Raw genomic sequence first — 17,533 nt, 5'->3', positions numbered from 1 at the left:
AGTACATTATGTGTTCTACAGGTTGTTTTGACTATACAACACATTACCTTCTACATAAAATTACTTAAACTGTCACTCTAGTTAGTAGTACATAATGTGTTCTACAGGTTGTTTTGACTATACAACACATTACCTTCTACTTTAAATTACTTAAACTGTCACTCCTGTTAGTAGTACATAATGTGTTCTACAGGTTGTTTTGACTATACAACACATTACCTTCTACATAAAATTACTTAAACTGTCACTCCAGTTAGTAGTACATAATGTGTTCTACAGGTTGTTTTGACTATACAACACATTACCTTCTACATTAAATTACTTAAACTGTCACTCCAGTTAGTAGTACATAATGTGTTCTACAGGTTGTTTTGACTATACAACACATTACCTTCTACATAAAATTACTTAAACTGTCACTCTAGTTAGTAGTACATAATGTGTTCTACAGGTTGTTTTGACTATACAACACATTACCTTCTACATTAAATTACTTAAACTGTCACTCCTGTTAGTAGTACATAATGTGTTCTACAGGTTGTTTTGACTATACAACACATTACCTTCTACATAAAATTACTTAAACTGTCACTCCAGTTAGTAGTACATAATGTGTTCTACAGGTTGTTTTGACTATACAACACATTACCTTCTACATTAAATTACTTAAACTGTCACTCCAGTTAGTAGTACATAATGTGTTCTACAGGTTGTTTTGACTATACAACACATTACCTTCTACATAAAATTACTTAAACTGTCACTCTAGTTAGTAGTACATAATGTGTTCTACAGGTTGTTTTGACTATACAACACATTACCTTCTACATTAAATTACTTAAACTGTCACTCCTGTTAGTAGTACATAATGTGTTCTACAGGTTGTTTTGACTATACAACACATTACCTTCTACATAAAATTACTTAAACTGTCACTCCAGTTAGTAGTACATAATGTGTTCTACAGGTTGTTTTGACTATACAACACATTACCTTCTACATTAAATTACTTAAACTGTCACTCCAGTTAGTAGTACATAATGTGTTCTACAGGTTGTTTTGACTATACAACACATTACCTTCTACATAAAATTACTTAAACTGTCACTCTAGTTAGTAGTACATAATGTGTTCTACAGGTTGTTTTGACTATACAACACATTACCTTCTACATAAAATTACTTAAACTGTCACTCTAGTTGGTAGTACATAATGTGTTCTACAGGTTGTTTTGACTATACAACACATTACCTTCTACATTAAATTACTTAAACTGTCACTCTAGTTAGTAGTACATTATGTGTTCTACAGGTTGTTTTGACTATACAACACATTACCTTCTACATAAAATTACTTAAACTGTCACTCTAGTTAGTAGTACATAATGTGTTCTACAGGTTGTTTTGACTATACAACACATTACCTTCTACATTAAATTACTTAAACTGTCACTCCAGTTAGTAGTACATAATGTGTTCTACAGGTTGTTTTGACTATACAACACATTACCTTCTACATAAAATTACTTAAACTGTCACTCTAGTTAGTAGTACATAATGTGTTCTACAGGTTGTTTTGACTATACAACACATTACCTTCTACTTTAAATTACTTAAACTGTCACTCTAGTTAGTAGTACATAATGTGTTCTACAGGTTGTTTTGACTATACATCACATTACCTTCTACATAAAATTACTTAAACTGTCACTCTAGTTGGTAGTACATAATGTGTTCTACAGGTTGTTTTGACTATACAACACATTACCTTCTACATAAAATTACTTAAACTGTCACTCTAGTTGACAGTACACTGAGTGTTCTACAGGTTGTTTTGACTATACAACACATTACCTTCTACATAAAATTACTTAAACTGTCACTCTAGTTAGTAGTACATAATGTGTTCTACAGGTTGTTTTGACTATACAACACATTACCTTCTACATAAAATTACTTAAACTGTCACTCCAGTTAGTAGTCCATAATGTGTTCTACAGGTTGTTTTCACTATACAACACATTACCTTCTACATAAAATTATTTAAACTGTCACTCCAGTTAGTAGTACATAATGTGTTTTACAGGTTGTTTTGACTACACAACACATTACCTTCTACATAAAATTACTTAAACTGTCACTCTAGTTAGTAGTACATAATGTGTTCTACAGGTTGTTTTGACTATACAACACATTACCTTCTACATAAAATTACTTAAACTGTCACTCCAGTTAGTAGTACACAATGTGTTCTACAGGTTGTTTTGACTATACAACACATTACCTTCTACATAAAATTACTTAAACCGTCACTCCAGTTAGTAGTACATAATGTGTTCTACAGGTTGTTTTGACTATACAACACATTACCTTCTACATAAAATTACTTAAACTGTCACTCTAGTTAGTAGTACATAATGTGTTCTACAGGTTGTTTTGACTATACAACACATTACCTTCTACATTAAATTACTTAAACTGTCACTCTAGTTAGTAGTACATAATGTGTTCTACAGGTTGTTTTGACTATACAACACATTACCTGCTTCATAAAATTACTTAAACTGTCACTCTAGTTAGTAGTACATAATGTGTTCTACAGGTTGTTTTGACTATACAACACATTACCTTCTACATAAAATTATTTAAACTGTCACTCCAGTTAGTAGTACATAATGTGTTCTACAGGTTGTTTTGACTATACAACACATTACCTTCTACATAAAATTATTTAAACTGTCACTCTAGTTAGTAGTACATAATGTGTTCTACAGGTTGTTTTGACTATACAACACATTACCTGCTACATAAAATTATTTAAACTGTCACTCCAGTTAGTAGTACATAATGTGTTCTACAGGTTGTTTTGACTATACAACAAAAAATTTGAATAATTTGTTCAAGAAAAATGTTATGTTATAGAAAGTTATTATCTTGTGTAAATGAAGACAATTTATGTAGTTTTACTGTTAATGTAGTATTCAGCACCATATAAATGTAAAAGCCAATTAAATGTTATAAAAAGCATTATTATATCCAGATGAAATAATTAACCTAAGAGCTGTATTGGCTATGTCCACTTGATAACAGGAGATTTACTGATTATACAAGTTTTGAAAAAACATTAAGTATGTTACTAACAGGGTTGAAATAAGAAGACCAGAGTAAATATAAACATGGATAATGGTTATTAATATTTACTAAACAATAAGACAGTTTCCCTGACTGGACACTTTTGGCTAGTATCTCTCTCTCATCCTGTTCCAGATTAGGCTGTCTGATGTTCCTTATCATGTAACAAACCTTGCATTTACCCAGAATTACCTGCCATTACCCATCTCAAGATAAGTGAAACTCTAACATTTAGATATCACCTCACATGAACAACTGTTGGAGGACTCTGCTGTAGACATCCTCACACAACATACATGAACAACTGTTGGAGGGCTCTGCTGTAGACATCCTCACACAACATACATGAACAACTGTTGGAGGACTCTGCTGTAGACATCCTCACACAACATACATGAACAACTGTTGGAGGGCTCTGCTGTAGACATCCTCACACAACATACATGAACAACTGTTGGAGGACTCTGCTGTAGACATCCTCACACAACATACATGAACAACTGTTGGAGGCTCTGCTGTAGACATCCTCACACAACATACATGAACAACTGTTGAGGGCTCTGCTGTAGACATCCTCACACAACATACATGAACAACTGTTGGAGGGCTCTGCTGTAGACATCCTCACACAACATACATGAACAACTGTTGGAGGACTCTGCTGTAGACATCCTCACACAACATACATGAACAACTGTTGGAGGACTCTGCTGTAGACATCCTCACACAGTGTACAGTATTGAGTGACATCCTTCCTGGTACAACAGGTATTATTTACTTCAAGAACTACACATTAGTTTAGAACTTATTGTCTTTCTTGGCCACATGTTATATAAAATATACAAAACAAAAACTTGATTCAAAATATTGTAATGTTACAAGAAGATAAACTTTCCATTAAAATTTGATTGTGGTACCTGTGGTAGGTATAGAATAAATCATCCATTTGGTAGCATTTTGCTTATGAATAAAAAAAACAAATTCGTATATTAAAAAAATAAACTAGCATGTGTTGGCTTTTTTATAGCCAAAACTCTTAACAAAATGTATGTTCATATGTGATACCAAAAAGGGAGGTAAACAGCAAATTTAATATGGTCAATAAATTGTTTAATTTTTTGATTGGTTTCTTTAAATGATGTTCTTCTATATTGATTGGTTCAGGTAAAGTATTCTCTGCCAAAATTTTCCCTTTAAGTTAGCACTTTGTGGTTGGAATCTGGACTCATGCTTACATTATGAATTTTCTTTGTTTATTATAAGCTACTGCTTCCTCATATTTACATTTACAACAGTTTTATTCTGTCACCTTTTGGGAAGAGTTATTCACTTCAGGTTCCTGTCAACAGGTCTTTTTATATTATAGTTGAAAGCCTTGTCATCATGCCCTTTACTTCCATTTTGTTTATCTATTTATCTGATTAATGCTATCATTTCTTCTAGATGATCATCAAGAACTGACTTTCCATTGGCTTCTGAATTAGACTTAAATCAAGTTCCATCATTAATTAGACAGCTTCACTCAAAGATGTAAATCAACTAGCCTAATGTTCATATCATCTGTTAAATCATTTGTGAATTAGTTACTTCCAAAGATCCCATCACTTCGTAGAACATCCAGGTTTATAATGTCTGTACTTTAATACTGTCCACATATTCTGTAAGTTTGGCTAGGACATCTCTCTTCCCCCTTTCTATTCTGCTTCTGAACTTTGCTTTGGAATCTTTTCTCCGATATAAAAGTCCGAACTTGTTTCATGAGGAAGATTATAATACTTGATAGTTGTTACAAGACTTGACTGGAAGTCTGCTTGATGTTGTTAAGGTTGGTTGTTTACAGTGGGCAGGAAAATGGAGGACTTGCTGACAATCTCTTCAACTGACTTTGCCTTACATGACTTTTTTTTTTTTTTTTTATCAAAATCTGTTGGTTTCTTGTCTGTGTGATGTAGTTTAACAGCCAGCTACACTGCTGAACTGAATTACAAAATGACACAGCTAGTCCAGCCTAGGAAGGTCTGGTTTATTTTTCACAGCACTAATGATAATGGCTGTAGACCAAATGGGTTATCCTATTTTATAATACATTGTCTTAGATTAACTTGTGTGTAAAAATAAAATAAAAAAATATAGAAGTATGTAAACTCTGACCCTTCATTTACCGCTATAGCTTCCAAATGTTTTTTTACTAGTATCAATTTTATTTTGAAGTTCCATGTTTACTTTCTTAATGTACTTAAGTTTTGTCACTGTAGTCTTTCTAAACTTCACAGATATCTTTTTGTATTATTTCAAGTTTAATGTACGTAATTAACTAAACCAAAAACATGTCTCCTATGTACGTTAAGAACAATAAAGGTTTCACCTTGGATGTGTTAACCACCTATATTTAAAAACTCAACGTAAATAACTTGTATAAATGAAACGACAGGATAGATCCCATCACTAAGGCTTTAATCTTTTAAAAAAATGTATTGGCCATTAACACACACACATGTGGATGAGCTTTAAGATTTCATTCCATACCATTAATGTATTTGACAAATGTTCCAGTTCAGGAAACAATAGATTGCTTGAAAAAATTATTACAAAATAAGTTTGTTTTTCACAAATTTTTTTTTTAAATACCAAGGGTATAATTTTGCTGATTTTTTTACAACAAAACTAATTTACTTAAACAAAAAAACGTGTATTTTAATTCAAAATAACATGTGAAATCTCCAATTGTGTTTATTTCTTACAGCAGGACTGAAATATTAAAATATCAAAGAAAAATATTATACCATCTAAAGAGTTAAATTTCTCTTAGACAAAAAACGGTGCTCACAGATAGGCTAAAATTAGAAGGTGTAACAAGTTTTTAGATGTAGAATTTTTCCTACTTTTCAAAGCCCTTCTATATACAGATTTTTCACAAAATGACTTGTACTTCAACGTAAGTGAATCATTTTAACTGAAACCAGGTCACATTTTGTTATGCTTAAAATGTTGACAACCACTGGGTATACATACTTAGACCAATTGGAATCGGTGTTGTCAATCATTCTAAAACCCACGAGAAACATATCTCTGTATAGTATTTATTTGTGCTTCATTTTGATGTTATATCTTTGTTACCATGGCAAAAACAGAGGATAGATATGTAACCTTAACATATATTTAATTTGTGGTAAATTTTTGTTGGGTCTCAAATAGGAAAGTTAACTTTGGATAAAGTGTTGAAAAGGACAACAAAGAAAGTGAAAGAAGCTTGTACTGCCTTTAAGGATGTTACTGACAAAATTTTAGGAAACAACGAGGACCCAAATAATATAATCAATAACATGTTCAATAAATTCAAAGAGTTGAACTGTAATATGAGTTTGAAAATTCATTTCTTACACTCACATATTGACTATTTCCCTAAAAATCTCAGCTCTGTCAACAAAAAACAAGAGGAAAGGTTTCATCAGGGTAATGATTTGTTTGTTTTTGAATTTTGCACAAAGCGACATGAAGTTTACCTGCACTAGATGTCCTTAATTTAGAAGTGTAAGATTAGAGGGAAAGCAGCTAGTTGTCACAACCCACTGCCAACTCTTTGACTACTCTTTTTAACAACAAATAGTAGGACTGACTATCACATTAAAATACCCCCACAGCTGAAAATGTGAGCATGTCTGGTGTGATGGGGTTTCAAACCTGTGGTCCTCAGATTGCAGACCAACATCTTTTTAAATAGCATACACAAGTGCATCTTTCTAGTGAAATAGCACATATACAAAGGTTTTTTATTTCTTAGAGTAACAGCAAGATTGAAATATAATAAAATGATAAAAATAAACATTCTTCATTTACACAGAATAAAACAAAGCTCAAAGGTGAACTAATTTTGAGAAGAAACTATATGATCTTTTATATTTGGGAATTTTTTTTGTCTTACGCAAAGCTACATGAGGGATATCTGCACTTGTCATCCCTAATTTAGCAATGAAAGACAAGAGGGAAGTTAATTAGTTACCAACTCATGGGCTACTCTTTTCCCAACAAACAGTAGGATTGACCATCACATTGTAATGCCTCCACAGCTGAAAGGGGAAGCATGTTTAGTGTCATGGGAATCCAAACCCCCAACTCTCAGATTGCAAGTCGAGCTCCCTAACCACGCCTGGCCACTACACAATAAGTACTGTTAGATCACAAAGACAGTCGTGAGACACAAAGGTCTGCATGTAAGCAAGAATGAGATTTAGCTTGTTTAACTACCTCTCACATTGTCATCAGTATTTATACTGCCCTGAGATGTGAAAAGGCATCTTCTGCCTAATGCACAAAAAATTCAATGAGTTCCAAAGATGCCTTTGGCTGGAGGTCAGTAATTGCGATGAACAGCTTTGTTCCACTAATAGCAGCAACATAACTTGCCAGAACAATGTAACTGTCCCAAACATCCTCCTCACCACTCATAAATTTCCTACATCCAAGGGAAACCCAAATCAGTAAAGTTCATTAATTCTCTGATATCGGTCACTGGTCTCCTGGAGCAATCTATCCACAGCATTCCTCAGTTGTTAGATCAGCATCTCTCTCTCTCTCCCCAGCCATCCTCCACCTCTGTGTCACTCACCTTGTAGTGTCTATCTACAATGCCTCACAACATTGCTTCTCCTAAGCCAGTACCTCATCAGTAATCACATCTCTGGAATCCAAAAGAGTTTTCTTTGAAAAACAGAAAATCTGTGGCAGCCTAATGAAAATTCATCATTAGATCTTAAAAGATGCTTCTGAACATAATTCAAATGGTTAAGATATTTTACCACAAGGGGAGGAGGTCCAATAAATTGAAGTGCAGAATGTTTTGGATTATTTAAAGCACTTCTCTTTTGACCTCAACAGTAGCAGTCTTGTTATGAGATGTATCTTACAAAATATCCAGCAGGGTGTTACGTTTCTCTTCAACAACAGCCACTGCATCAGCATTTTCTTCATGGCTTCTCACAAAAGGCTAGCACAAGAGAAGATACTCTTATTCGCACCAAAAAAAGTCACAAGAACCAGCTCATGACTAGCTGCACGAACACCAGTCAAGTTGAGAATATATTGGTCAGAATTTGTAAGCAGGGCCTTTTGATCTGATCAAATATTCTTTTCTACAATCCTGAAATGTGGTTTGCTGTCAAGGCAACATTATCATAACATTACAAACGACTTAAAAAGTTAAAAACAAGAAGCTTTCTCATAGAATAAAAACAAAAATGATAGACAACACCTGAAAAGAAGCTATATTGACCTTCAACTCATGGGAATTTTAATTCAAAATTCCTGTTTTCAGCAGATCTTTTATTGTTGTTGTTGTTGTTATCCTTAGTTGTAAAACATAATATTCTTAAAGGTGGGATAAATTTGGAAATAATCTTTAATGACCTTATAGACTTAGTAATTTTAATTAAAAATTCTTATCTCTCAAAACTCTTTTGTTGTTTGTATTTCCTTATGAAATAAAGAAAATTCAAAGTTAGCCAGAATATTTATTATAATCCAAGGCTCAAATCTTAGGTGTTTTGGTGAATCAAAATATTCCATTTTGAAAAGTATATTCAGTACATTTTCCTAGTTGAACAACATAAAATTTTTTTTTCATAAAAGTATTATGAAAATATTTAAAGGTATGGGGAGTGGTCCACATACTGGCACCAAAAAAGTTCTCCAACAGATAAAGAAAATGAACAGCGAGAGACAGGAACAAGTGCCAAATAAACAACAGTAGTAGTCACCATGAAGAAACACTGCACACTCCATCACAGGAGAGAATTTAGACTGGGCAGAGGTAAACAACCTACCATAAGAGACAGGTCAGCTGGAATATGACAAATCAGAACAAGAATCCAATCCCTGAGGCCCAACACAGGAGGATCAGAGGTCACTTAACCTAGTGCCCACTTGCCTGAAGGTGCACAAGAGTTTAGATGAGTAGTCAGAAAATGCTATCACTGATCATCCCTCATGTAAGATCAAAAAAGAAGTGAACCAGAGCCAAACAAACTGCTAGGAGCCCACACTAATAGAAAGGTAAAAAGAACTCCAAGAAAGAGAGATCACCAAGCCAAAACCTCTTGTTCCTTAAGAAAATCATCACATCCAAAAAGAAGATATTATGGGCTTGAAAGAAAAAACACCTAAAACATTGTTGACTTGATCCACCCAATCAGATGTGAAAGGAGCCTCCAAGGGATCCCAAACAAGGCTCTGCCAGACCAACATGAAAGATAATACAAGAGGTAATACCCAATAGGGATAAGGGCCTCCCAAGAAACCAAGTCCCCAAAAAGAGAGAAGTACCGAAGGAGAAGCTGCAACTTAAAATTGCCATAACTCAAAAAGGGAGGAGACTTGGCCCAACTGAGTAGGAAATAAATCAACACATTAAGATGAATTGGGTATTGCATGGAAGTAAAAATCTTTTCATCATCACCAACCAACCAGAGCCTCTAGTCGTGGAAGAAGAGAGAAAGAAAAGCAGGATCAGTTTGTGAGGTAGCTAGACATCCTTGCCATGATGGAAGTGATGGTCCCAGGAAACAGAGATGCCAACTATTTCAAATGACTGAGCATAATGATTGTAGACAGAGCCCTTTATCATTTGTGGCTACTAGGCCTGACCAATGTCTCTAAGCTGTTTATTATTATAACTATTATTATTTATTACTGCTATAGATTGTTAATTTATGACTGTTTTGTGTATTTAATAAATAAATTAAAAAAGTATTTTTCGTATTCTGAATTCTTACTCATAAATGTCATTATCTGCGTTTTGTTTTTTGTCTTCGCCTCAGCCTTTTGTTGGTGAGATGCCAATTTTGTATGTCTGGAACAATCTTTTATCTTGCCATGCGCCACAGAAAAATCGATGTGACAAACTGTACAAAACACATGACTGTCACTGACTTTTGATGCAATGACTGGATATTTTGCACTATACTCTTTCCTAAATTTTTGATTCACAGTTTTGGTCCTTTTACATTTGCCAGAAACAAGACGATCTGGTGAACAAGGCCTACTTTTTTCCATCTTGTGAATGATCACATTGGTGTTTCTATGCTGCTTAGAAAACGAGAAATACCCATCTATGCAAGCGCTGATTGACTGACGAGCACTGATGACGTAACTATGGATTCCCCCACATACAAAGTATGGAAAAGCACTGCACTCAAACTATTGGTAGACGTCGGATATACAAATATTTTTTATTATTTCAAGCACAAACATGATTATCGCAAGTAGCCATTTGGACTATGTCTTTTTATTTATTATCAAAATTTATTTGTATCTCACCAAAAATTTTCTTTTCATCCCTTTCAAGTCCTGGGGGAACAATTTATCACTTTATTGTATAGGCCTATATAATAATATAATAATTTGGGAGTTGCAACAACTCGTAATATTTGTCTGTATGAGCATATGGTCGTAATGTATACACCAAAATCGTAATGGTTGGCATCTCTGAGGAAATGAACAAGATAAGCAAAATCCCAGACCATCCAAATCATAAGGAATTAAGGAAGTCCGTCAGAGGAGTCTGGAATGAAAACTCTACAGCCCTTATGGATACGAAAAAGAAAGTCAGGATGCAGAGGAGGAATTAATGAGGATGAATGCATCTAACACAACACCTACACTTGTAAGAAACCAGGAAGGAAAACCCAACAAAGGATTAATTACAACCCCATGGGGAAATGCAGAAGGACTAATGAATGGGTCAGAACTGACCAAATGATAAAAAAGCATCAAATCCCTTAACCTAGATGGGACGACAAATAGACAGACAGGAATAAGAACCTAAAATATAGGGATCTACCCAACAATGACATTCTTGCAAAGCAAATCCCAAACTATTTCCTGTAAATATTTGCAGGAAACAGACACCTGAGGAAGAGGGAAATTTGAAAAAGAATCAGACCAAACGTGATCAGAACCCAAGTATTTGTGAGAAAGTATGTCCAAACTAAGGCAAAACAGTTGCAAACATTGTTGAATCATGTCTGATGGAGTACAAATGTGCATATATTGTAGAGCAAAGCCACACTGAGCCAACTGCCACTTCCACTATGTGGAATCAAACCCCAAACCTTAGTGTTGAAAGTTCATATACATAACATTGTTCCACTATGTGGGACAGAAGCCTGACTCCTACCAGTTTTGAACCTACTCTGTAGATGCCATGAAAACAGTGCCCAAAAGATTGACAGTGAACTGCAAACATATGGAAGGTGTTGTGGAAGAGTAGTTAAGTAACAGGGCTAAGCTCTTGAAATTTGTAAATCCTCCCAACACATCACCTGGTACTGACCAAAGTTTCATACTCAAAAACCAAATTAAGGGGACTTGATCACCACCAAGGGACCAGTTACATTACTCTGTAAGCCTAAGGAGGGAAGCAAGAACAATGACATGCCAGAGAATGATCGTCCAAAGTATGTTGTCAATGATGTCCTCATATCCCGAAGCTCAATTGTTCTTAAAACTACGTGTGAGACCTCAATAATCTGAGAGTTTCAAAACTACTAAAACTGACCCCAAGAGCTTGTTACAGAGAAAAGCAGGAAAAACAGGAAGTAATGACAAAACTTATCCTACCTGATTCAAGATGTCTACCAAAGGGAAAGAAAGCCTGTATGCCTCCCCACAAATGACATATGACTGGGAATTATAGGCAAGAGAGAAACTATGTATAGGCAAAGCAATATAAAGTACAAGAGGGCAATCAGCAGGTGCTCAGAAGTAAAAACAAATGGAGCCAACTCTTGGCAAACCAGACTTTACATCATAAGCCGATAGCGTATTCAGACAACATTGAAGTATACAGATATATAAATTAACATAAGTGATGGCAAATGGAAGTATCAAAGCTACTGACAAGCAAAAGGTTTCACCAATAGAAGGGCGTGTAAGTCAAGAAAATACTTTGTGAGTGGAGGTTCGATGTTATATTAAAATTTATTGTATCATACAAACCACTGTTTACATGGATTTCACATGAAGAAGATATGATAATTTTCAATTCTATTTATAGTTTGGTCAGCCATAGAAAGAATATGGTTTAAGTTCTTATGGTGATTTCAGAGAGATCATCTTTGGATTTGAAAGGCCAAAGACCTGCTGCAAAGCACTGTATACATAAACTTTTTTTTAAGTTTGTTAGAAATTCCTGTTTCAATTTGGCCAGTTAGGATGATGTAAATATGTAAGATTGAGGTTAGTTAGAGTGTAAAATGCTGGTTCTTTTCTAGACCTTCCTTACCATCTTCAACTGAGCTGCAGACAGCTTATGATACACTGTAGCTTAATACAGGTAATTTGACTTTATCAAATCATGTTTTCATCAGGGTTAGCTTAAGTTCTTGTATTTATGCCAATGGCTGTTAAGACATCTCAGTAGGCTTCACCATTTTTCCTCAACAGTTATGGATTATTTAGGAGACATTAACACTTCTCAAATATAACATTTATCATTATTCATTTTTTAATCCCAAATCTTTTACAAACACTACACAAATGTTCAATTATCTCACTTGCATGTGGTTTCATGTTTCAGATAACAACTATCTTTAACACAATGTTGCTATAGCTTCCATAATCTATGAAACTTTATGTTCTATAAGGTCACGTTTTTACCAGTGTAATACTTACTAACACATTTCATTGTAGCTATAACTTCTACAGGCTTAGTGCCAGACACGTTACAAACAATTTGTATTACTTTTCAATATTAAACCACTCTTTAATAAATATATTTCTCAGCAAAATATTCCTTATAACACACTACATGAAGCTCTCTTCACTTTCACTGTTGATAACAATATTAATTCTTACCACAGACATCATGACTGGTTGATTTCTCAACTACCTGTATCTTATGGTATCATGTCGACACAACACAACTTAAGGATTTGATTCAGTGAGCAACAGTACAATTTCTTGTATAGATGTATCCTTCGGTGTCTTTCACCATTAATTTCTTCAAAAAATACACAACATAAGAGAATGGTTTAATCATCAGGTGTATTTTTATATTTTTCTAAACAACAAATGTGTAAATGTTATGCTTATTTCTGTTATCTGCTTTCAGTATTTCACCATTTCTTTATTTCAGACATTTCTTCTTTAACTCTGTGTAAATTTTTATGTATGTTTAGATAACTCTACCAAAAGTTCTGTAAATGTTATCGGAATATTTTCCCCTTTCAACAAGTTTTCATAAAACATTTTGATTCCCATTATTTAACTTCCATTCAACTGTGTACATGTTATTGCTATTTTAAGGCATTAAACAAGTACAAACTCTCTGTAACACACTAAACAACTGCATGATTTTTCTACAGAGAATATCATCACTCGATAAGTTGCTATTTCTTTAAGATTCCTTCCAAACAACTGAGTGGTTAATCTCAAGTGTGTGTGTCCTCATGCTTTTTCAAATCACAATTTCTTCTGAATTCTTTACCACAAACTATACAACTGTGTGGTTTTTCTCCAGTGTGTATCATTTGATGTGCTCTAAGGTGATTACTGCTTTTATATTGTTTGCCACAACTTACACAACTGTACGGTTTCTCCCCAGTGTGTATCCTCTGGTGTATTTTAAGATTGTAATTTCTTGTAAATTCTTTATGGCACACCACACAACTGTACTGTTTCTCCCCAGTGTGTATTCTTTGGTGAGTTTTAAGATAAATATTTCTTCCAAATTTTTTACCACATACTAAACAACTATATGGTTTCTCACCAGTATGTGTCCTCTGATGAGTTTTAAGGTGACTTCTTTTTCCATATTCTTTGCCACACACTAAACATCTGAATGGTTTTTGTCCAGAATGTATCCTCATATGTTCTTGTAGCCAGATATCTGTAACAAATTTTTCACCACAAACTAAACAATTATATGGTTTATCTCCAGTGTGCACCTTCTCATGTCTGTTAAGATGACTTTTATACCCAAATTTTTTGTCACAAAAGAAACAACTGTATGGTTTCTCCCCAGTGTGTATTCTTTCATGTTCTTTCAAATGACAGTTGTTCTGAAATCCTTTATTACACACTACACAACTGTATGGTTTCTCTCCAGTGTGCAGCCGTACATGTGCTTTTAGGCAGCTATTTGTGTAAAATGTTTTTCGACACATCACACAGCTGTATGGTTTCTCACCAGTGTGTACCCTTTTATGTGTATTAAGATGACTTTTAGTGCCAAATTTTTTGTCACACACTTCACAAGTATACGGTTTTTCACCAGTATGTGTTCGCTTATGGCTTTTAAATTGACTACTACTTCTAAAAGTTTTATTACACACTACACAACTGTAAGGTTTTTCCCCAGTGTGTATCCTCAGATGTGTTTTTAAATTACTATTTGTTAAGAATTGTTTTCCACACACTTCACAGTTGTGTGGTTTCTCTCCAGTGTGAACCTTCTCATGTTCATTAAGTGCACTCTTGCTCCTTATTTTTTTATCACACACTAAACAAGTATATGGTTTCTCTCCAGTGTGTATCCTCTCATGGCTCTTACACTGACTGCTACTTCGGAATCCTTTATGGCACATTATGCAACTGTATGGTTTTTCTCCAGTGTGTATCCTCAGATGTATTTTTAAAGTATTTTGTGTTACAAACTGTTTACCACACACTAAACAACTGAATGGTTTTTTCTGTTGTTTATCCCACACAATGTCCTTGTATGACTTGCCTTCACTTTCTTGGCTATTCACTCTCAACAACATTCTTTCATACACACTTGGATTCAGGGATTTGTAACTTTTTGACATTGAAAGGAGAGAGTTTTGTGTTATAATATATCCAGGAAACTGATTTTCAGAATAACTGTTCAAATATGTATCTGGATCTACAGTGAAGAGAAACAGAGGAATTAAAACAAATTTAGATTTAGTTAATATGGTTTAACTCAATAAATTAAACAAAACATTAAAACCAACTACCTGAGAACAACAAATTGTTGTCAAAATGTCACACGTTTATAATAAAGTTTTTCTTTTACCCAGTTGTCTCCAAACCTTTAGATCTAGACTAAACTGTACAGTTGTTATGTCATCAATACCTCTTGAGTAAATATTTTGATTTTAAGAAATGTTGTTGTAGATTAGAAGACCAGTTGGATGAAATATAACATTAACATAAGTCTTTTTTCCAAGATTATCACAGTGGACAAAGCATGAAAACAGTTGTTTGATAAAACCAAGACAACGGAATACTTATAAGATGAAATTAATGTCTTAGAAAACACTTAAAAGACACAAACTAAATGGCCCATTTTGCAAGCTTAATAAAACTATTAATACTTGTAATAAAAAACATAACCAGTTAACATGATCCTTATCATAAAGTTTAGTCCTGCTTGTCCTGCAAAGTGAATTTGCCAAAATATTTGTGTCCCATGTTTCAGGAGTTGAGTAGAAATATTCAGCTACCATTTTTTTGCATAAAATGAATAGAATAAAACACTTTACATCTGTAAACATTGTTATACATCAGCCCAAATCAGCACTAACAAAGTTACCCTGAATTATGTATATCAAATAAAATATTTCTTTGCACATTCTATAATAAATTATGAGTCTATTACCATGTTTTAGACAGTAAAAAATCTATACATATTCAGGAATTTTGGCTAATTTCATTGAAAGAAAGAAAAAGATGTTTCTAGTGAATATTCAGGCTTGATCTTTATCATGTTTGACCTATAACTAAAAGTATTGTTTTAATAAAAATTACAGTGATATTTTTTTAATAAGTTTTGAAATATTACTTATTTTGGTTTGTTTTGAATTTTTCACAAAGCTACACGAGGGCTATTTGTGCTAGTTGTCCCTAATTTAGCAGTGCAAGACTAGAGGGAAAGAAGCTAGTCATCACCACCCACTGCCAACTCTTGGGCTACTCCTTTACCAATGAATAGTGGGATTGACCATCACATTATAATGCCCCCATGGTTGGAAGGGCAAACATATTTGGTGTGGCAGGGATTCAAACCCACAACTCTCAGATTACGAGTCGAGTGCCTTAACCATCTGGCCATGCTGGGCCAAGTATTACTTAAGAATTTAAATCAAAATTGTACAAAGTTTAATTTAAACAAGTCATTGAATTGGTTTTCATTAAAATATTTTTCCTTTTTTAATACATAATACATTTGAACTAAGTTTTAATTAAGAAGCAAATACTGAGCAGCAAGGCTCAGTCTTACTTTTAGAAACTGTTTTGTGATAAATATAAAACAAAATTTTAAAAACCAAATTGCAAAATAAGTGACACTATATAATCTTAAATGTTTATATTCAGTGATATTTCACCAAAAAACAAATAAATAGACAAAACGTAACATCAATACAATCGAAAACAGCTTCAGTGTTGTTATACATTTAAAACAACACAACAACACATCTAGCTGTATAAAAAATTACCCATCATACCCTTGTTCATGTGCCAAGCTATCCTCACAAAGAGTATATAACAAAAGCATGACATTTGTAAATCATAGTATAAGTTAATAATGCATATAATGCTTAATAAATATAAAAATACTATCATTATTCTCTGTCTATTATTTTTAATTATCAAATATTGAAGGTTAAATATGGTTTATCACATTTTGTATCTTAAGACACTTTAAACCATCCTTTAATGAGCAATAGGTCTGAAACAGCATGTACATCAGATTGTTGAAATGTTCAATGATAGCCATATTCAGGAAAAGAAGTATCCAGTCTACTCTAAGTTTTACATTGAAATCTTTCTGATATAGAAAGGGTTAAGTTACATCTTACTATAACTTTCACATTTTCCACAAGTTTTTTTTGAAAAGAAAACTAAACATATATGACCAGTTCACTTTAGGTCATAACTTATAACAACTAACAGGGCAGCATTTATTTTAATGTTTTGTGAAACCTGAGTGACAGTTGTTGATGAAGTAATAAGTTTTTACAAAATAAACTGAGATGACAGTTCTGTTTTAACAGAGAAAACTTTATGACCATTGCACTAGTGATTAAGAAACAATATATTTTATAATACATCTTGACAGGTTTAACATATAATACATCTTGACAGGTTTAACATATAATACATCTTGACAGGTTTAACATATAACACATCTTGACAGGTTTAACATATAACACATCTTGACAGGTTTAACATATAATACATCTTGACAGGTTTAACATATAATACATCTTGACAGGTTTAACATATAATACATCTTGACAGGTTTAACATATAATACATCTTGACAGGTTTAACATATAATACATCTTGACAGGTTTAACATATAATACATCTTGACAGGTTTAACATATAATACATCTTGACAGGTTTAACATATAACAAAACTTTCTGTATAAATAAAAATA

The 17,533-nt window shown here is 33.4% G+C and overlaps 1 protein-coding gene across 1 annotated transcript in view; it reads right to left on the bottom strand.

Annotated features, from left to right (window-relative positions):
• Positions 1-12,601: 12,601 nt before the first annotated feature.
• LOC143233674 (uncharacterized) overlaps positions 12,602-17,533 on the bottom strand; it is a 54,854-nt gene continuing 49,922 nt past the window's right edge. Inside the window, exon 13 of the mRNA XM_076470164.1 lies at positions 12,602-15,009. Within this exon, the coding sequence (XP_076326279.1) occupies positions 13,556-15,009 (1,454 nt within the window). The 3' untranslated portion in view covers positions 12,602-13,555. The remainder of the gene's footprint in view (positions 15,010-17,533) is intronic.

This window comes from Tachypleus tridentatus, chromosome 1 (genome assembly GCF_004210375.1).
Source record: "Tachypleus tridentatus isolate NWPU-2018 chromosome 1, ASM421037v1, whole genome shotgun sequence".
Taxonomy (NCBI): domain Eukaryota; kingdom Metazoa; phylum Arthropoda; class Merostomata; order Xiphosura; family Limulidae; genus Tachypleus; species Tachypleus tridentatus.
This window is presented reverse-complemented; position numbering and strand designations above follow the sequence as displayed.